At 47.0% G+C, this 21356-nt stretch overlaps 1 protein-coding gene across 1 annotated transcript; it reads right to left on the bottom strand.

The window, feature by feature from the left end:
• Positions 1-461: 461 nt before the first annotated feature.
• On the bottom strand, positions 462-20543 carry LOC119458668 (uncharacterized). The gene is made up of 2 exons (XM_037720532.2): positions 20496-20543; positions 462-1548 (listed from the first exon to the last, which is right to left on the bottom strand). The coding sequence occupies exons 1-2, from the start codon at positions 20502-20504 to the stop codon at positions 1210-1212; spliced, it is 348 nt and encodes a 115-aa protein (XP_037576460.1). The 5' UTR covers positions 20505-20543; the 3' UTR covers positions 462-1209.
• Between the last annotated feature and the right edge of the window lie 813 nt (positions 20544-21356).

Consider the following 21356-nt stretch of genomic DNA (forward strand, 5'->3'; position numbering starts at 1 on the left):
GCAACCGGCTCGAGCCTCAAATAGCAAGGCACTGCCCTTTGTGTTATCATACAGATTTTCCCTCATTATTTCTTTCTTGTCATTCTTGTAAATATCCATTGTTCTTTTTGTTTCCATTCTTTGCATTCAATTCACTGTCTTTATTTCTCTCACTTTCTTTCTGGTGACTCCTGGTTGTCTATTTACAGTTTCGATTATCGTGTACTTGGTTGCCAACTTCCTTGACCTCTTCCTCCATTCTGTGTCCAGGCTTTTCATGTAGAGATACTTGTGCACTTTAGCCGCCCATTTATTTTCATCGATGGAAAGTATAAGGTCAATACGCTACATGATGGCACCTGCGCGAACTAAACCCTGATGTCAAGGACAGCTGAATGTGAGATGGTCAAGCACCAAACTCTCCTGCAGTTTATCTAGGAAAAAAGGTTCCTAGAAAGAGGAGCATGGTAGAAGTTTTCATAACAGAAGTGTGCAGTTTATTCGTGAAAAGAAACAAACCGGACGGATACACACTGTCAAGGCGAATTTTGCGACTGTGTCGGCGCCCATTTCAGTGGCACCAACACCGATAGCATCCAAGAAGGGCGAGATCTGACGGCCCAGGCATGCATGGGCTCCAACGACAGGACAGTGAACTGAGGAGTGCGTAAGGTAAATGCAACGGCTTGTATTCAAGAAATGCACATAAATACGGGAAGCTTTGGTCAAACATTCGAGTACTGGCAGTAGTAGTTCACGTATTGACGAAACCGTCACCATACTTATCAATTTCCTTGAAGTATTAAGCGCGTTTATGTAAACAAGAAATAGTGTGCTGTTCGTGACACTTTGCTAAATACAATAAGCGTTATACATCCTATTTTATCAGTGAGGGCTGTGTACATTTCTCTGGTAACCGGGTGCTCTAAAAAGCACAGGGCAGTGCAGTTACAAAATTGCCTTATTTTATAAATAGGATAGTCATGAAAAGGATAACCAACTCAGCTTGGTATTTTGCACTGCCTGCGCGATTTTTCCCAGCGAATTAACGAGAGAAAGTGGCTGCGAAAATAAATAGTGAAGATTGTCTGACATCCATGCTGGAACCAGGCGACATAAAAGAACAGATCCATAGCAGTGGTACGCGGGATAGCTTCGTCGTCACTGCTATGGTTGTCAAGGCATCGCGGTCGGTGAGAGACGCCAAAACTGCATCCACGAGGAGCATGCTTAGTTGAGTCCGAAGTCGAGGAAGCTAGCGCACCAGGTGCGCGCTTCGCGTGTGTTACTGCAGCACATGCGGAATGCCTTGGGGTCCTTGGTCACCTTGGCGCACTGCTGGCAGAGGTCCCGCACGCCGGCGTGCGAAGGACACAGATCACCGGTGGGTAGCGCCGCCAGAAGCGCCGCCTGCAAGTCTAACGCCGGCGGCGAACGACGCTGAACGGTTAGTCCCGCCGGAGCTGCCTGCTCCGACCACCAGGGGGCGACCGCTGCCGCCACTCTGGGTGTTAGGAGACCAGTGGGAGCCAATAGGAAGAAGATGAGCAGCAGTAGGGACAGAGATGCCTGCAAGAGGGCAGCAGTATGGTATGATGGAAGGCTACCGTAAAGGTTAGCGTTAGTTATGATGCCATAACTCCAGCACATTACATGATCAATGTGGTCCTCACGGAAATCAGCCACTACGCCGATGAAATTCACTAGGTAATTGCACTACATCTGACATTGTCTTCAACAGCAGCTGAGGAAGCCGACGGAGCTTAAGTGAGCAAAATTGCATGCGTTGAATATCGTGATTTCTTCACCCGACCACTCGCACAACAAGGACGCCCCCACTACATACAATGAAATCACTAAACGCTACTGCCTACAACGTAGAGAGTTTAGCACGCCACACCGCACGCTTACTGGAGCTCAAGCGTTTACACTCAGAATGCTACAAACAGACACATACCCAACGTAAAACAGACTACACCACTAGATGTCTGAGCTCTACGACAAGTCTTATCGTCTATCGACAAGTCTTATCCCTTAACGTCTATCATTTACTCTGGCCGTGCTCGCAAGCGCAGTTAAACTCCGAACCGGACAAGCGCAAGTTTGAAGAAGTAATCCGGAGCGAAGAACTCGCTCCCCAACTGGGCCGTCAAGCAGGTCCACGACGCCGCCAGGAAACTCAACCTCCTGGTTCCGTCGTGGGAGACGCCCGCTCCATGAGAGCCCCAAAGCTCTCGTGGCCTGCAGGACCTTTAAGAAACTTGATTTCATTCCTTCCTTCGGTACAGCTACAGTGGGGTTTATGCAAAGCCGTTTACCGCGCTTACACTCGCTTTATCTGATGGCTGTAGACAATGTACGCTGTCGCCATATAGAAGGAGGCTCCACTCTTTCGTAGCCATATACTTGCCCCCTTATATTTCTTCACATTATGTAGAAAAAATATTCATAGAAGTGATTGATCACACGAAAAAAAAAGGCACAGAAGCCAGTCTACTTTTGCACCTCAGGCTGGGATAAAGGGATAAATTAAAGGTTACCGCGAAAAACAATTGGGGCAGGAACTCCCCACTGGGGAATTTGCATATAATGTGCAGCATTCTTTGGAATCATTACTTATGAATCCTATACTCTACCCTTATAACCAAGACAGCTGTATTTTAAGCGATAAAAAACTTCAGAGAATAGCACGTATACTATAATGATCTCCCTAGTAAACAAGTTTTTTCCACCAAACATGTGTTTAGCAAATTAAAGACGCTCACTTGATGATTTCGCCAGATAAGTTATAATCTAGCAAAATGACAAAGTTATGACTTATAAGTAATGATTCAAAGAATGCTATGCACTATGTAACAATTCGCCAGTGGGAGTTTCTACCCCATTTTTTTCCCTTTCTAACTCCTCCTTCGTCAGAGTGCCTACTGTAGCGAGTTTTTTCTCCCATAATTTGCCCGCCAACGCGCTTGCATTCGTTCCAACGTGTCCAATTAAGAAGCCTCTCTCTTTTGTATACATACGAAATTTTTTCGTTGCTCGCGTTTTAGGAGCGTACCTTGCCCGCGCAAGTTATCGCAATGGCGTTTCAACTGTGCCTCTTTAAGGGCTGCGTTACGTATACGTTTCCTCCACGCATTCTGACGTCTCAGTTCCTGGTCACTGAGAAGTTTGTCAGGGCGCGGCATAGTCACAGAACTGTCCTAATCAAATTATTACAAGCAAATATCTCACTCAGAAAAATTTATTTTCTGGCCCTTGATGCGACGCAGGCGTTGGGCGTATGTAACTTGGCAACTGGCAGCTTTCTGGGAAAATATAGCGTCGAAGGTTCGTGCACCTACAATTAGGTTGTAGTAAGTGTACAGAAGTTTGTTTATTCACATAAGTTCACCAATTCAAGCTTAGATGGCGCTACGGGGTTTTTTGGGGGACAAGAAGCAGAATGACGAACGGAACAGAGCAGAAAATGACCTCAGGCACCTAACCAAAGAGTGCTGCGCATTAAAACAGGCAAAGCCCAGACACTACACAATAGGGTCACAGTTTGTCGGATACGCTCATTGATGCCGTTTTCGGATGACGACAAGAGGCCAATGGAAACACCTGGCTAGCGGCACACTACTGTCTTCTGGTTAAAATACTTGCACTTTTCTAGCCTCATAGTCTAATAGTGGTAGCCATGCAGCGGCAACTTAACTGCGGATATTCGGAGAGTCACCGAGCTTTGACGAGATTAGAATACGTAAAATTTAATTTGGGCTGACGATCGTGCTCCGTTTGTTCATTTTTTTTCTGTCTATATGTGTGCCTCTTGTGCTGGTAATGAAGCGCTGAGAAAACGCCAGTGGAGTGTTCACCATAGCGCGTTCAGGAATTGACGCAAGGCCCCCCAACTAATCATAAACAATATTTCAAGGCCCGTACGTACGAAATTCCAGACAGCGTTTATCACTAACCGCGTTACTCACTTTACACAGTTAGATTGTTTTCGAGTGTGAACACTGCCCAAAGTTAGATTGCGCGGGGTTATAGTTTTGCCCCTGAACATTTCATGGGACTACAGAAACGTAGATAATTCTTGCGTTGTACGTTACACGTTTTCGTCGATTCTCCTCATGTACTACCCGATTTAACTCTGTGCACGCCCCCTATCAGCCGAGTTTGTTGCGGTTTTTATATCGGCAACCTGCATTGCAGCGCCCCTGCGTCCTTCTTTGAGCCTCGACTCTATAGTGACATGTAGACATGTTTATCTTTCACCGGTGGCCGCTTTCCACCGGCTAACAAATGTTCAACGTTATAGCTCGGCGCAGGACGCGCCTGCATCGGAAGCTTTTCGAACATTATCGATGCTTCTATCAGTCGTCTGTTGTCACCGACGCTCATGTAATCTGATTGTATGAGCGACGCGAATTGTCTAGAACTTTCTGGAAGACACGCGGGCAACAGGGATTACTCTGGAACCTTCGATGACACATGTATAAAAGCAGACGCGTTTCGTCACTGAGCAGATTTTGACGAACGCCGACTGTGTTCGCCGCTATCGTTGTGCTTCGAGTGTAGCTTGCTTTTTTGGGCACAGGTTCGCCCAATAAAGAAACAGTTTCGTCCATACAGTTTTACGACTGTTTTCTTCAGCGTCACTACTACGTGACATAGGTGGAGGTGCTAGTGCGTTCATGCAGCGAACGCCCCCACAAAGCCGCGATCCAAGCCCGAGACTGGAGGACAACACCAACGTCGCCAAGGACCAGCGAGCTAGCCGTAGGCAGCAAGGACTTCTACAGGAGTACGAACTTCGTGAGGACCTTCACTAGTGTCGTACGAAATGAAAGGACAGAGGTTCTCTTAGAAACCAGAGTTCAATTGCCGAACCAGAGCATTGCGATCTTCACAGAGGAGATGACGCGCCTCTTCCGCCACACCGGCTCTGACATGTCTGAAGAAAAAAAAGTTTGGTTCTTGATGCGGGGTCTCAAAGAGCAGCTATTCGCCGGATGGATGCGCAACCCGCCCAAGACTGTTGTAGAATTTGTTCCGGAGGCCACAACGATCGAGAAGACATTTGAAATGCGCGCCAGGCAATACAACCGCCGTGCCCTGACCAAAATGCGCCGAAGCTGAAGCGCTAGGCGCCGACGACCTGCGAGAAACGATCAGAGCGGTCGTACGGGAAGAGTTGCAGATGTACAAGGTCGCCGCCGCAGCTGGCCCCGATCGCTGACATAGTTAAAGAAGAGGTTCAGCGATCACTGGAAGTGCCAGAAGTTCCGGCATCGCCTCAACCACAGCCGGAAGCGATGACCTACGCCGCCGTCATCCACCGTCAAGAACCCCCTCCGCGCTTGCGCCAGGGCCCCGTAACGCCGCAGTTCCGTAGTCCACCGCCGTCCGCCGCCAGCACGCCCGCCCGTCGCCCAGCGCAGCTACCAGAGGAAGACGGGCATTTGGCGCACCTCCGATCACCGCCCGCTCTGCTATCACTGCGGGGAAGCCGGCCGTGTCTACTGCCGATGCTCATACCGCGAGATGGGCGTACGAGGGTTCACGGTCAACGCGCCGCGTCCAGTGCGAGGTGAACGACCACGCGACATCGCCGACTACCTCGCCGGAGCCCAGTGGCAACCACGACGACCCTCACGCTCGCCGTCACCAGGCTGCTACATCTCTCCGCATCACCGTCAGTACACCGGTCCAACAACTGATGCAACTGATGTTTACATTCAAGGCATACAACTGATGATACAACTGATGTTTACCATTCAAGGCATGGTAAACGTCAGTTCCATGCCTTGAATGTGGTAAAAGAACAAGTTACCGTTCCGCCTCGCTCCAGCGTAATGAGTTCCGTCGGTACCGAAGTGCCTGCAGACATGGAGGGCGTCATCAAGGGCGATCATCACTTACTGCTCGACCGTGAAATTTGCGTCGCTAGAGGCATAGCTGAGCTACGTGAAGGGAAAGCAAGGGTGATGCTCATGAACCTCAGCCCGGAACACAAGCCCGGAACACAAGCACGCCTACAACGCCTACATTTCGCCTACATCGACGAAATAGAACAAGCCAGCAGTGCTTTCGCCTTCACGGATTCTAGTGCACCTGCAACGACGACTGTAGTACCTGAACCAGCTTTTGACGTCAGTCAGAACCTTCCAAGTCAGAAGAAAGAACAGCTAAAAGCTCTGCTCCTGCAATACAAGGACTGCTTCTCGTCGTCGTCAAAATTTCGACAAATCCCTGTCGCCAAGCACCGCATCATAACCGACGAATATGTCCGCCCACTCCGTCAGAGCCCGTACCTATTTTCGGCGCGCGAACGCGTGGCCATAAGGCAACAAGTCGACGAAATGCTGCGCGACGACGTCATCCAGCCGTCCAAGAGTCCGTAGGCACCCCTGTGGTGTTAGTGAAGAAAAAGGATGGAACCCTACGTTTCTTTGTCGATTATCGTCGCCTCAACAAAATCACCAAGAAGGACGTATACCCTCTCCCACGGATTGACAACGCCTGGATCGACTCTACAACTCAAAGTATTTTTCGTCGATGGACTACCGGCTACTGGCAAATCGAAGTCCACGAGAGGGACCGGGAGAAGACTGCCTTTATAACACCAGACGGGCTGTTCGAGTTCAAGGTCATGCAATTTGATCTTTGCTCGGCACCTGCGACTTTCCAACGTGTCATGGATACAGCACTGGCAGGCATCAAGTGGCAGACTCACCTCGTCTATTTGGACGACGTCGTGTTTGCCTGAAGCTTCGAGGAACACCTCCGGCTCCTTGAAACAGTTCTTCAAGCTATCAAGGCCTCCGGACTCACGTTGAATCCAGAAAAGTGCCGCTCCGCATATGAGGAGCTCTTATTTTTGGGCCATGTAATCAACAAGTCTGGAGTGTGCCCTGACCTACAGAAAACGGTGGCCATCACTGACTTTCCTCCGCCCGCCGACAAAAAGGCAGCGCGTAGATTTCTTGGACTGTGCGCCTATTACAGGCGCTTCGTCAAGGACTTTTCACGGATCGCCGAGCCACTAAGGTACCTCACGAAGGCCAACGTCGAGTTCAAGTGGAAGACGCCGCAAGTCGAAGCATTTGAAGAACTGAAGCGACGCCTGCAATCGCCGCCAATACTAGCGCATTTCGACGAAAACGCCGATACCGAACTCCCCACCGACGCAAACAGCGTAGGACTCAGCGCCGTGCTTGTGCAGAGGACTGACGGACTAGAAAGGGTTGTGTGTTACGCTAGCCGGTCGCTATCGAAGGCGGAAGCAAATTATTCCACAACAGAAAAGGAGTACCTCGCCATCATCTGGGCAACATCAAAGTTTCGCCCCTACCTCTATGGCAGACCCTTCAAAGTTGTGAGCGACCACCACGCCTTGTGTTGGCTAGCTAACTTGAAGGATCCTTCAGGTCGCCTCGCACGATGGAGTCTGGGACTTCAAGCTTTCGATATCACCGTCGTTTACAAGTCCGGGCGAAAGCATTCTGCCGCCGACTTCTTGTCTCGCGCCCCCATCAAACCGCTGCCACAGGACGACCAGGACGACGACACTTTCTTTGGACTCATCAGTGCCGACGAATTCGCCGAACAACAGCAAGCCAACCCGGAACGAAGGAGCCTTGCAGAGTACATGGAAGGCAAGACCGTCATTGTGCCCAAGGTGTTCAGGCGAAGATTGGCGTCGTTTTTCTTGCAAAACGACATTCTCCTAAAGAAGAACTTATGGCCTCTTCGAGCTAACTACCTTCTCGTGGTACCCTCAGCATTGCGTCCAGAGGTTCTGCAAGCTCTCCATGACGACCCAACGGCTGGACACCTCGGTTTTTCCCGCACGCTCGCGAGGATACAAGAAAAATACTACTGTCCTCACCTCTCTGCCGGCGTCGCCCATTACGTAAGGACATGCTGAGACTGTCCGCAACGCAAAACACCACCGACAAGGCCAGCCGAACTTCTACAGCCAATCGAGCCACCTCCTCGACCGTTCCAGCAGATCGGGATGGACTTACTGGGGCCTTTTCCGACGTCGACGTCCAGGAATAAATGGATCGTCGTAGCTACGGACTACCTCACCTGCTAAGCCTAAACAAAAGCCTTGCCCAAAGGCATTGCCGCCGAGGTAGCCTGATTCTTCGTTGAGAACATCCTCCTGCGTCGCGGTGCTCCAGAAGTCCTCATCACCAACAGAGGCATGGCCTTTACGGCAGAACTAACTCAAGCCATCCTGCGATACAGCCAGACATGCCATCGCCGGACCATCGCCTACCACTCGCAGACGAATGGCCTCACCAAGCGCCTAAATAAGACCATCGCCGACATGCTTGCAATGTACATACGTCAACGTCGAACACAAAACGTGGGATGCCATCCTTCCGTACGTGACCTTCGCATACAACACGGCCGTGCAAGAAACGACGCACATGGCGCCGTTCGACGTGGTCTACGGAAAGAACCCGGCAACGACGCATGACACCATGCTACCGGACGTCACCGACGAAGAAAATCTCGACGTTGCCAACTATTTGCAGCGTGCCGGAGAAGGTCGACAGCTCGCCCGCCTGCGCATCAAGAACCAGCAGATGACTGACAGCCGACACTACAATCTTCGACGACGCCGCGTCGATTACGAGCCCGGCGACCATGTTTTCGTCTGGACTCCGATACGCCGACGAGGACTTAGCGAGAAACTGTTACGTCGCTACTTAGTACCATATAAGATCATCCGACGTATTGGCGCACTGGACGATGAGGTCGTGCCAGACGGTATTTCGCAATCACAGCGGCGCCACGCACGACCTGAAGTCATCGATGTGGTGCGTCTTAAGCCTTTCTACGCCCGCTGACGAACTTAGGTCCTTTGTTGCTTTGTTTTTTTTTTTCCTTTCTGTACGAGTGGTTTTCTTTTCGCTTTCGTGTTTGTAGCATCGGGACGATGCTTTTTAAGGGTAGGGCATTTACAGGTATACATGTTTATCCTTCACCAGTGACCGCTTTTCACCGGCTAACAAATGTTAAACGTTATCGCTAGGCACAGGACGCACCTGCATGTATCGGAAGTTTCTCGAATGTTATCGATGCTTCTATCCGTTGTCTCTTGTCACCGACGCTCATGTAATCTGATTGTATGAGCGAGGTGAATTCTCTAGAACTTTCTGGAAGACAGGCGGGCACCAGGGATTACTCTGGAACCTTCGATGACGCATGTATAAAAGTCGACGCGTTTCGTCGCCGATCAGATTTCGACGATCGCCGACTGTGTTTGCCGCTACCGTTGTGCTTCCAGTGTAGCTTGCTTTTGTGGGCACAGGTTCGCCCAATAAAGAGTCAGTTTCGTCATACACAGTTTTACGACTGTTTTCTTTAGCGTCACTGCTACGTGACGATAGTATATGAGACTTCTAGGGAATTAACAAAATCACTTCATAGAACTTTTTTGCATTCATTAACTCAACAGAATTAAATTTATCGCCAATGCTGGTTTCCGCGAATTATCGGCATGACACCAAGCGAAAGCGGATACATTTTGAACATAAAATAACGGTAGAAATGAAGCTTGAACACAAAGACAAAGTAAAGGTGACCTTATATAGCTGTGACAGCGCAGGTCAATGCTCGGAGCTGCGACATGAATTAAACACAACCTAATTGCTTGCAACCAGGTTGCCTGAGCCATCGCATGTTCAAACATCTAGCGGAAAACCTCTACGCACACGTTATTTAGACGTCGACGTTCAGTTTTGTTTCTAAGGTGACCAAGTGCACGGGTCATAATATAAAAACTACATTTCAAGACAGCTTGAATATATATTGCCCGTATTTCGAATGACATAATGGCTGATTTTACTACAAGCGACCTTGGGTGCAAAAAAACAGAACAATGAATAAATGACTCTTCGTTACGGCACGTTCACGGCAACTTCACAAATGAAAGTCCTCCTGACATTGCAGATTTGCGCCTTATTTGCTTACCTTTGTAGTAGGCAGCAAGAATTATTCTTTCATCGGGAATGAAATGGCGTAACAGTTTGCAAATATTTTAGGCTTTTGAGGAGAAAAAATATAAGTGGCATGCTGCCACAGAGCGGAAATCTAGCACGGTAATTACTGTGCTATTTTACTTTTCTTCTTTTTAGCATGTAATCCTTTTTTATCACTGCGAACACGGCCAATTCATCGTTTCACAGCCCCACCATGGCATGTTGTGGTCAATAATAGTGTTCACCCAATGTAGGAGGAGGAGGAGTCGATTTCCATGAAGATAATGAAGGAGAGGTAGGCCTGGAGAGCGTGTCTCTAGCCTGCTACTCCTGGGTAAGGGTAAGTGGGGAAGATACAGGGAGAAGTAGGAGGCAGGTGATTATGATATGGTACAATAAGCTACTATATACACCTTGTCCAATATGCGGATATCCGCTTTAGACACACTACACGCACGATTAATATTGTCCACACAAAACTTTACGCGCAAACACATTTCGCACTGTCTTCGTGGCTTGCTTCGTGGTTTACGTAGCGGGGTGCTGACAGCTCTTTTGCTTTTTTCCAGTGCACGCAGAACTACTCTAAATTTACTCTCGCAAGGGCTAGCCCGCCTGATACTCCCGCAACCAAGGAGAGAGCACTCCTGGTGCTGTTCCGAGGGCTCTTGCTCGGCCACGGGAAAGACACAAAAGTGCTTGTAATTGTTGTTGCTGGTGTTGATCTGAGTTGCTGTGCCACATACCCACAGTTGACAATGAACCGGGTGGTTAAGTTAAGCGGATAAAAACAAGGGAATTAACAATTTGCGTGTTCGAACTTAAAAAGTTACATTTTCCTGATAGTAAAAAAGCAATCAAAAGAAAACCGTGAAATAAAATAAGAACAAATCTATTGATAAGTTGTGGGGAATTGATGCGTTTTCTAATCACCATGGCCGAAACACCGGAAATATCGTCCTCTTCTTTGTTTAAGCTTTCGCCCCAGTGTTGTTTTTTGTCCCCTTTTCGTATCTCACATATAGTTTTTATATGAATTCATCAAAATACCAGTGGTTTACGATGCTTCCCACACTCTTCATCGCAACGGCGCAGTGCTAGAACTTTCGTACTGGTTTACGTAATGTTCCTAAATAGGCCGTCTGTTTGCAATGCAAATCGTGCATCTATCTTTAATGACCATGTGCTCAATGAACTTGATTTTCGGTGCGGATACAGAGGCCCCCAAATCTCTTTTGCAGACTATTTATACCACAGACAAGCGACGGTAAACAATTGTGGTCGGTGCCTTTGCAACAGGCTACCCGTCTATAGGTGACAGTCCCTGAAAAATTATTGTAAAACATGTGAGGTCGTACCATCACCTTATGCGACCGTTATTAAAAGCGATGAAAATTCACAACAAATGCGATTTCTTGGCCAATCTGTATTTTTCAGTTACGATTGCTGGGTAAATTACAGTTATGGAGCATCAAAAATGTCCGTCTTACCAAGATGCAAGCTTGATAAGGCAAAAAAGAACAACTTTTCCGACACAAGCGACCTAAGTATGTCAAAGTACTTGGAAGGCCTCGACGTCGCGTTGGAATACTGTTGCCTGGCTTCACGCGAAAAATTTAAATAATTAATAAGTTTGTGTTTTACGTTCGGGGCTAGCGGTTTCGGTGAGCTGGTCCAGCATGAATGCCTGACGTGCACGTAGATACGTAGCGCACGACGAACAAGGGCAAACAGAGACACGAACACACTTCCAATTTATTCTTTATTGACGTGAACCATGCTACATACATAGATTCGGCAGCGCATGATCACCGCATTCTAATTTCATGCTCTCAAATAATTCAATTTTTGAATGCTATTGCGACAGATGGGTTTGACACAATGTTCGCCAAGTCCAGACATCACGACCACCTCAATTATCTCTCTGATTAGCTGGTTGTGGTTCTAACGGAGGACCACGGTTTTATTAAAAAAATGGTCAACAGCAACACGGTCAAGAAAGCCTCCATGCTTCTTTTCGACAATGCTGCGATGCTCTCCGAGACGATCATTCAGGAATATCTGTGCCTGCTCCACATAGACCCAAGCACATAACGAAGGTACGCAATATCAATGACACGCTCTGCCTAGCGAGCATTTTCACACCTGCGATCAGCGGGAACAGACAGCTTGCTGAGGCGGCAGAGACCCTATAGTTCAGTGGGCGCACTGCGCTGCGTGCGTCTTAATCTCGCTGTTATTGTCCTTTTTTGTCGTGTGCTACATATATTTTCCTTTATTTTCGCGTAATAAAAAGTTTGGGCTTCTGGTAATAGAGTACAATGTTTTGAATTAAAAAAAATGATTTGTGAGTGAGACTGATCCAGTGTCGGCATTCACTCTCCCTTTAAACTGAAGAGATTACCATAATGCTTCCGTGTTTTGTTTTGCTGTCCGTACGTTTCGCTTAGAACTTGCTCGACAAGCTGGGCGTTTCTCTCTCACCGTTTTTTTTTTTTACCATAGTCTTGTTCCGAATGTATAAGCCCGGATGCTACGCGGCCACAGCCATCGATCGTGCTTTTCCCGCGAAAATGTTTTGCCGAGTTGGCCAGCCGGCGGAGGTAAGTTGGTCGTCCGCATCATGCAAAGAAAAACAACGCCGAAGTGGCGTCGCTGTCTGTTGACGCACCGCGCGTGCCGTGTTTGCTCACCTGCTTTGGCGGCCGCTGGCACCGCATCACCAGTTCCTTGATTCATAGCGAAGAACATATTTCTTTTATCTTCATTAAGTTAGGGGGTTTTGGCGTTCGCAGCTTTGTTATTGCGTCGTGAGCGACTCATTCCTGTACTTTCCGGTTGTGCAGGACGCGCAAAGGCCTTTCGCTCTATTGATTAGCATGCCATGCCCGCGATCCACTCACAGCGCCGGTGTGCATGGACACTGGCCGGATCGCCGCTGCTCCATGAGTTGAGCGTCTCGCCTACCGTTGTTTCCTCTTGTCCCAGGGGACCTTTCGCGCCAGGCACCAAGAGACGCTGATTGTTTGCAGTCAGTGGTCGCTCTTACGTTGTGCGAATTGAATCGGTAGTGTTGCTGCTTGAGCTGAGATGTTGTGAGGGTACTCTGTTTTACCGTGTTTCGTGCCACGGAAATGATAATTGGGGCGCCTAGCCTGACTATCCTCATGAATAATAGGGTTCGCATTTCCAAACAATAAGTTCTGGAGGCATTCCTTTCGATATACTTAAGCGTTGTATAAGCCAACGGACATGATTTCTCTAGTTTAGTAAGGCTGGAATCCGACAACACATTTTCGGGGTTCTCACTGGCATTTCGATATTTTCTTCGGTTTACTCGGACGAGCGTTTTAAGTAATTCAATGTAACGCAGCTGTCAGATATTACAGGCAATCGGTGCATTGCCCAACGCCTAAATTTCACTCACAGTGAAGTTAAATTTCGGGGTTTAAAGTCACGTAGCTGGACGGGGGTTTTTTTGGAGCACGTCACAGTGCAGTGCTCCGGATTCTTTCTTTTTTTTTTTTTACAAACTGACGTACATTATCGGGCGCTTAAACCTATAGGTTTAATGTTCGCGTACATATATGTACGCGAACATTCTTGCATTTTGCTCCCACCAAAATGCTATCGGTGTGACCGGCAAAATAATCTCCAACTTCGGGCTCGATAAGCAACAGCCACGCACTATCGCGGCGGGTTAACCACCAACGCACGCACATCACCAAAGGGACAATTGTCAAATTACGCCACCCTCCTTTACAAAAACTAACCGTACTCTCCAAGTTTTCTTTCTTTCCTGACAATGGACCACAAACCAATGATTGCTCACTAAAACCAGGATTCAACCCAAATGAAGCAATATCGCTAGCTGATGCACTCGTCCACAAAAGATTCTGTCCTCGATCTGAGTAAAGTTAGTAATTTGTTTTGTAATTCTTACACTGTAACGTTTCGCATCTGTTTTAAAACTTTAAGCGTAAGAAGGATTGATACATTTTCAATATTTTTGGCTGATTGAGAGAAAAAAAACTTTTAAATTTTGTTTTATCCGAAGATCCCTAGGGTTTCCCTAAGTGCTTGCACAATAAAGCCCATTGTGCAAAAGAATAAAAGCCAACTGTTTTCTAGATTCTGGTCATTTCGCATTGTACACCAAGGGGCTAATCATGAGCAAAACCACCTGATGTGTAATCATATTATGAATACATCCAACGTCAACATTGACGTTAGATGGCTTGTTCGTAGTGTTTCTCTTTCTTAGAGGTACTTGAATGCTTCCACTGAAACATGGTTTGCCTGTGCGCCATATTTCTGACAAACGTGGTACAATTTTTCTCATTTTCTCCGGTACGAAAAGGGTTAAGAAAGAGGGAAGCCTCAGCTCGCAGCCAATGTTTTGATAAGCGAATTTGACTGTTGTTGCTGAGTGCGAAGATAAATATACCCTTGTCTTGTCTGTTTTCTTCCAGAAAAAGCCAAACTCCCGATATATCAAGCGCTCTTTGCTACCGACATAAATTATTGTTTCCTTCGCTGGGGCACTATAACTTTATGTACCACAAATGTCATTCGTCTATACCAAAAAAAAAGCAGCGTTTCGGTACATTGCGAACATCCCGTGCACTACCTCCGCATACACATTGTTTCGTCGTTATAAAATAATTAGTATGAAGCATATCTATAGTTTTCGTTTTCTTTATTCTTATTTATTTGCTAATATGAGCAAGTTCGTGTGTTTATTAAAGGAGTATCTGAAATACGCATACACCACAGTGACTCACGCACCCGCCGCGCCAACACGTGGCTTGTTCCGCGTTGGCTCACGGGCTATTTACTGCAATGTCTCAGACTTACATTGTCGTACTTGCTCAACAAATGTGAACAGAGAAATGCTTGCTTCGCTGCATACAGCAAAAGGCAAATGAGTAGATATTTTTAATGCGAAAGCATTATATGCTCCATTAGGTGAAAATCCGTCGTAGTCGGCAGCGTGACCAAATTATGGTATCAAAAATGGCCGACTGCGCAAAGAGTAAAAACACGTTAAAAAACGCTCGGATTGACGTCAAATTTCTCAGGGAGCTTCATGTAAACGGAGTAAATTAATGACTTTGAAAATAAAATTTGGTAAATTCAACCTTGGTGGGAATCGAACCCGGCCCTCGGCGTGCGAGACGAGCACGCTTCCACGGTGGCTCAACGGTTCTGGTTGACTAAAAGTGTGCCTAGTGCGTGCGTCATTGCACACATCTCCTCGCAGCCATCTCGCTGACTTACGGTTAGGACTAGTGCGTGCGTCATTGGGCACGGGACGGCGCAGCCAATGGAGAGGAAAGGGCGCCACGTCATGAGTGTCTTTTTCGCGGCGATCCCGTGGGCGCTGTCATGTTTGATCACGTGGTGACGCGTCCATTGCTTGCCTCAACTGCGTATGGTGCCTCCGTGTTTACAATGGATGTGTATGACGCTGGTGCGGCTGAGCAAACCTCTGTTTCGGGAGAAATCGTAGCAATTTACTGGGTGAACAACACGAAGCTTTTGCCGCAGCTTCAGAGAACATGCAAACGCGCTTTCGTAGCTGATTAAGCTATGTCCAAACGGCGCGACAGCGTATATGGTGCTTGCTCTAAAAGCGGGGCTAAATATGTATTCGCAGCTATCTAAACTTTCCGCTCCTGATTTGAACCAGGATTAGTGTGTTTTGCTCTTTGTACTTGATTTTGCAAATGTTTTGAAGCAGCGGCTTGTCAGTTTCTGACTCAGTGAAGTTCCTCGGCGCGACCACTATCTGATCGTTCTCTGCCTAATCGCTCGTGGGTGTGCTCAGTTAAGTTAGATTTGTTCTTGCTGCGCACAAGGCTTGAAACGGAGCTGTTCTGCGCATTGTAATACCTCGTAGCAACAATGTATTATCGCTAGTAACTCGCTTACTCTTGAGGATCGTCAAGGAAAATTCAGCTTCGACCATTCGTGCACAATCGGTGTAGTCCGTCATTTATTGTGCGCATATACTCAAGTGTGCGTCCACTCGCTTATTCTTGACACGTTGGTGACAGAGCGGGTGTAAGTTTCCGTGCCAGTTGGGGTAGATGTGTGTAGATACTGTGCGCGAAACTTACTATGACAGGAAGTGGCACAACTTTATTTGTCACGGTTTAACGAGTGGTACTCACTCTTGCCGACGTTCGGAGGCTGAATGGCTTTATTGGAAGGTTAGCGATACAACGCTGGCGGATTAACAAATTTCTGTATCCTCGAGAAAAGCTGTACATATCGAAGTGACAGTTATACGTACGGACAGTTGCAGCAGCGGTCCGCGAACTTGGCCGCACAGAATTATTCCATTCCTTAACATGCCAGTCACTATTTTTCTAGCCAACTACTGCACACGTCTTCAATCCACATGATTCAATCTAGCATGATTGGAGCACAGTGCGTTAGCGAAAACTCAGTTGCATTTCCGACAGCTGATCGCACAGAAGCAAGGTAGAAGCAGTAATGGTTTCGTATTCGTGCGCTGTCGCTGAGGCCACATGCGGCGCGCTGCCGAAAGCGCCATCTCGTTTCTCGAAAACGAACTGCTCCGCGAAAAGGACAAGAAATGCGCGGAAAGGACCCTTTCACCATAGCGACTCTCGCATTCCCACACGTAAGCAGCCTTGAGTGTCCCTGCTGAAATTTTAACCCTTAATAATTGATATATCTTATGTTGTCGTGTTACTATCAGGCTGATGGTTGTTAGCCTTATGCGTTGTGTGTATTGTTAATTACGTTTTTTTCTTCTTTTTTTATTGTTGCTCACGTCAATATTTTGCATTCGCTTAACGTACTAAGCATTTCCTGAATACATGTATTCACTGAATATTTGCCTTCGTTGTAATTGTAATAATTATTCATTTTTAAGATGTTATTCTTTTTATTGACTTTCTTTATTACTGTGTTGCCCTAGCGTACATTTGTACACATGTGGCCTGTAGAACCGCTGTCACGTAATGTGGGCCCTCTGGCACTTTCAAGTGGTTTGCAACAGTTTTCGACAGAGAGACCCCCAACTGCTGTTGGAAAATAAAGAATTGTTTGATTGATTGATTTATTGATTGATTGATTGACGACGGCGATGTTCGTGGCACAACAAAGATGGCGTGATGACGGCGTGAGAGAATGGGTGGATTTACACAGAAAACTCAATTTCGAGCTGTAACTATTCTAGCAGTAAAAATTTAAACATTAGCAGCAAAATAACATTGACTCAACTGCAAATAAGAAGAGCAAATAAGAAGGTGGTGATAAAACAGGCAGGTTTATCCTGGTAGTTTAGGCCAGCAATTGCTCCACCTGTATCGTCTTTCTTAGGGTGTTTTTTAGACTACAAAGTAATTTTAAAATTGCTGTTGGAGATTCAGTCCGATTGCTGAAGACGCGTACATTTCTTGCACGAAAAATCGAAGTGCATATTGATTAATAAAAAATGTTAACTGACTTTGATTTAGTTACTTTTCGTGTGGCACATACGGATAGTTACGAATTGTAGCTCGTGAGATGGGATGAAACTAACAATTTTAGGATGACACGAGTTTCGAGATATCATTTCCCAATGTTAACGACTTAACGCATGGACGTTGCAGTGACATTTGTGTATGAATGTATATGTGGCATTTTGTTAAAAAGTTATACAATTGCATTTTACCTCAAGGTTGATGGCGCACCTCTCCAAACCCGTGCCATTCTCCGAATACCTCGCAAACTCCCCGGCTACAATTTGTAACTGACATATGTGTCGTATTGTAATAAGCTAAAACAGATTTGTGAATCTTTGTGAATAAATAGATTATGCATCGCATGCAAGTAATTTCCACCTCTTCGAGTGCGGCGTACGTTATCTGCCATTGTCAATTTTTAAAGTTTCTGTAGAGTTTAAAAAATTAAACAAAAAAGCAACCCGTAGTTTATAATCACGCTGCTAAACGGCCTTGTTTCACGAACATATGAAGCCAATAAACGATGAAACCATAAAAAAACATGGGGTCAATTACTTTTCATTGAAATGTAAAAATGATAACGCAAAGTGAAATGAAGGATGAGGAAAAGCAACATGCCCTAGCGAGAAACGAAACGTACGTATTTTCATAATGCGTGCAATACTCTTACCATAAGAGCTACCGCGGCGCCGTTTTCTCATCCACTTTTTGGGTATTTGTATATGAGTACTATATTTCCGTGACAACACTTAGCCCTAGGCGTACATAAACATCAACATTGTTAGAAGAAAAACGAACTTCGCATTTTATGACAAACCATCCTAACATTTTACAGTGTGAAATAGTGCAGCTACTGCCCATCCAAATCCACGATCGGCCCCATGCACCCAATCCACGAAAGTGTTTTGAATGTCAGCTTTAGAGCCATTATTCGGGGCCATGGCGGTGAATGTAGAACATCCTATTTTTATTACCACAAGCGTATCGTAGAACGTGAGCTTCAGCTAAAGCAACCGGTCAATTAGCTCGTATGTAAAGAAGGCATCAAAGCTGCCGCACTCCGGACACTCGCTATAGAGACAAGCAGTAGCTGCAATATTTATCTTTGTACAGTTGGATGGCCGCCTGCAAGCAGTATGAATGCTGTACACACAATCGTGGGGAAATCGCTTTCTCCGCACGGCATCAAGCGGTATACCTTTCGCTACGCAGTGCAGTGCCGGCAGGGCCACATAAATTGCTCCGTATCGTCGAAGCTTATGTTAGAAGCGTGGGCGGCCCGCCAGGTCCTTGTTTCATAGCAGAATAGAAACCACGACATAAAATGTCCATGCCAGTTAAAGAGCCGCCTGCATAAAGTTATGTCTGATTGCGTGCGTCCCTGTCGACACTTAGCTGATGCTGAAAGAAGTAGCCTGTTTGGTGTAAAATGTGGATGAATTTCACTCTTGTTGCTCTTAGCCAGCATCTCTGCTGCACTCGTGTAGCGGGGTGCCTAACTCCCAAAAGCCTACGCGAGTGGTTTACTTTTCTTATTAAAATTTAAAAGTCACCTTGGCAGCGCTGGACTACGCGAAAGGTGGGCGCTTGTTGCACGAGAAATGGAAATTCTTTTTTTGAGTAATTCGTTTTTGAACTAATCTGTGGAGCAGGGCATGCTGCGATTTACGACCTAATGATTACTACTTCGAATAAATTCCGAGGGTGGCAGCATCTTCAACATACGCCTCTGAAAATGGGCGGCAACGTGCAGTGGTACCCGAGCAGCATCTCTCCTCCGCTGCTTCAGCTGGGATCTTGTAAAAGAAATAAGTGGAACGGCAGTTTATCTTGCCGCAAGATTGTCGGCGGTTGTCCCAGAACTCCTACTAGCTTTGAATTCGTTCCAACTGAACAGACAACGTTCTTGTTGTGAACCTTAATTCTTTATCCTCGTTGGTGTTAGCGCTTTTGTATATCAAGCACCGAAAACATTCGTATAATTGCTGTCGCAATAAAGTAAGTTCGTGGAAAAAAAGTGTATTTTTTGCGGCAGGCTTGAAAGCGCATGTCCCTAGACCGGTGTCATTCCTAGAATTCGTTTCAAGTGTATTTGCCTTGTAATGTCAGGGGTTGCAATTCATAACTTGAAATATGCATTTGTCGTAAAGTAACTAGTGCATTTGTCTTAAGGTCACCTAATTAGTGAAACTTTGTTCAATGTCGAATGGGCATTTCAATTTCTACAGCAAAAAATGCGAGCCTCTTAGATTAATTCATATGAAGCAATAGAATTCCACTATCGGCCACAGCGAAATTTCAGAAATGTTTGACACTCTAAAAAAGCCTGGTATAAAAGAAGATGATCGAATAACTAAGCAAGCTAAACTGATGCAGTAACGTAAAAAATAAAATTGCCTTACATTTCGTCACTCGTTTCTGCAGGAAGAGAAAAGTAAGCGATACACGTGATTTTCTAGTTATACTTCGTTGTGGCACATTTCACGAAAAGGGAGAAAGAAGATGGTGACGCGCGCTTTCCACGAAATGTATTTCGCGCCACAATACCTAGGAAACCCAAGCACCAACTTGCCCAAGAAGAAGTTCTTTTGAAACACATCAACTTCTTTGCTGGGGTTCAGCGCCATGGAACTACATAGTTTGTTATGATTGAAAATGTTTTAGGGCGCCTCCAGAATAATTTTAACCATGGTTCTTCACATTCAGTCAGTGGACCTTGTTAAAGAGGCTTCTTGCAAATCTCTCCCGAGCGAATGCCACCGCCACTGCGGGGAAATCAAACGAGTGACTACGTGCTGAGGAGGCGGAATATCATAGGCCACTGAGCCGCTGTAGGACGTATATGGCATGTTTCGGGCACTAGAAAAATTGTTGGGAAGATCTTTAGCCTTCCGGAATAGTGGCGATCTCCTCGTCTGTAATGTTGAAGACCCCATCGGAATGAGCACCGAGAAACTCTCTCGGGAGCAAGCTAACAGTCCTATTTTGAGGGCCGTGTGAATAACAGTTTTTGATACCTCCTCCTGATCGCTGTCATGCACGTGACGCTCACCTGTGCCATGGTTGATAGACAGACGTTGGCGCGTCGTGCCGGCTCCGTGACGCGATGAGCGACTCGGCGGCTCGACCACGGGCGGGCGCTTTTAACCACTTGGGCGGCCGCCATCGATCCGCGGGTAAATGCCGCCGAGCGGCGGTCAAGTGTCCGAGCTTCCGGCTTGTGCGGAACGCCACGCCTTCTCCCGCTAGCGCCCACTTGTTGTATCGGGGCGTCCCGGTGATGCACTGCATGCGGCACCCCGAGCGTGGCAGAGGTTGCGAGAGCCGAGTGCCTGAAAGCCACTTCACACGCTGCTGCGCGGCTTAAGCGGCATGTTACACCTGCTGCGCTTGACACTGTTAGTACAACGTCCACTCATAACTGCGCGGGCCACGAGTAACCGTGTTTACGGCGTATGTGCTGGCAGCCTGCGTGAGTGCGACTGTCTCGCAGCAGTCCTGAATCGGAAGTATCTTAGTGAATGCTGTAACGTAGCTGCAGCAGCAAAACGCGAACAAAAATGAAAAACCAACTCGGTTCCTATCCCAGAATGCGTTTAGCGTGCTTTGAGAGGTGGTTACTTGTGGCACTATGTTGCATTACACGAAATGTATGGGGCTCCCCTTTCCATCGTGCCTTACCCATACGCGGGAGTGAACCGGCACTTCGAGCGCACTTCCTCGAGAACCACCTCGGAACCCGTGCGGTGTCTGTGACCGGACGGCGCAGCGTCTCAACGACAGGCCTCAAAACTCCACCTGTCAGGTGGGGAGAGTGCGGCAACGCTATCCTCACCACCGCCGTTGTTGCGGGAGCACCGTAACGTGTTTACCGTTGTCGTATACTGCTCAATCTTCGCGATCAGCCCACAGA

The sequence above is a fragment of the Dermacentor silvarum genome, chromosome 7 (genome assembly GCF_013339745.2).
Source record: "Dermacentor silvarum isolate Dsil-2018 chromosome 7, BIME_Dsil_1.4, whole genome shotgun sequence".
NCBI lineage: Eukaryota > Metazoa > Arthropoda > Arachnida > Ixodida > Ixodidae > Dermacentor > Dermacentor silvarum.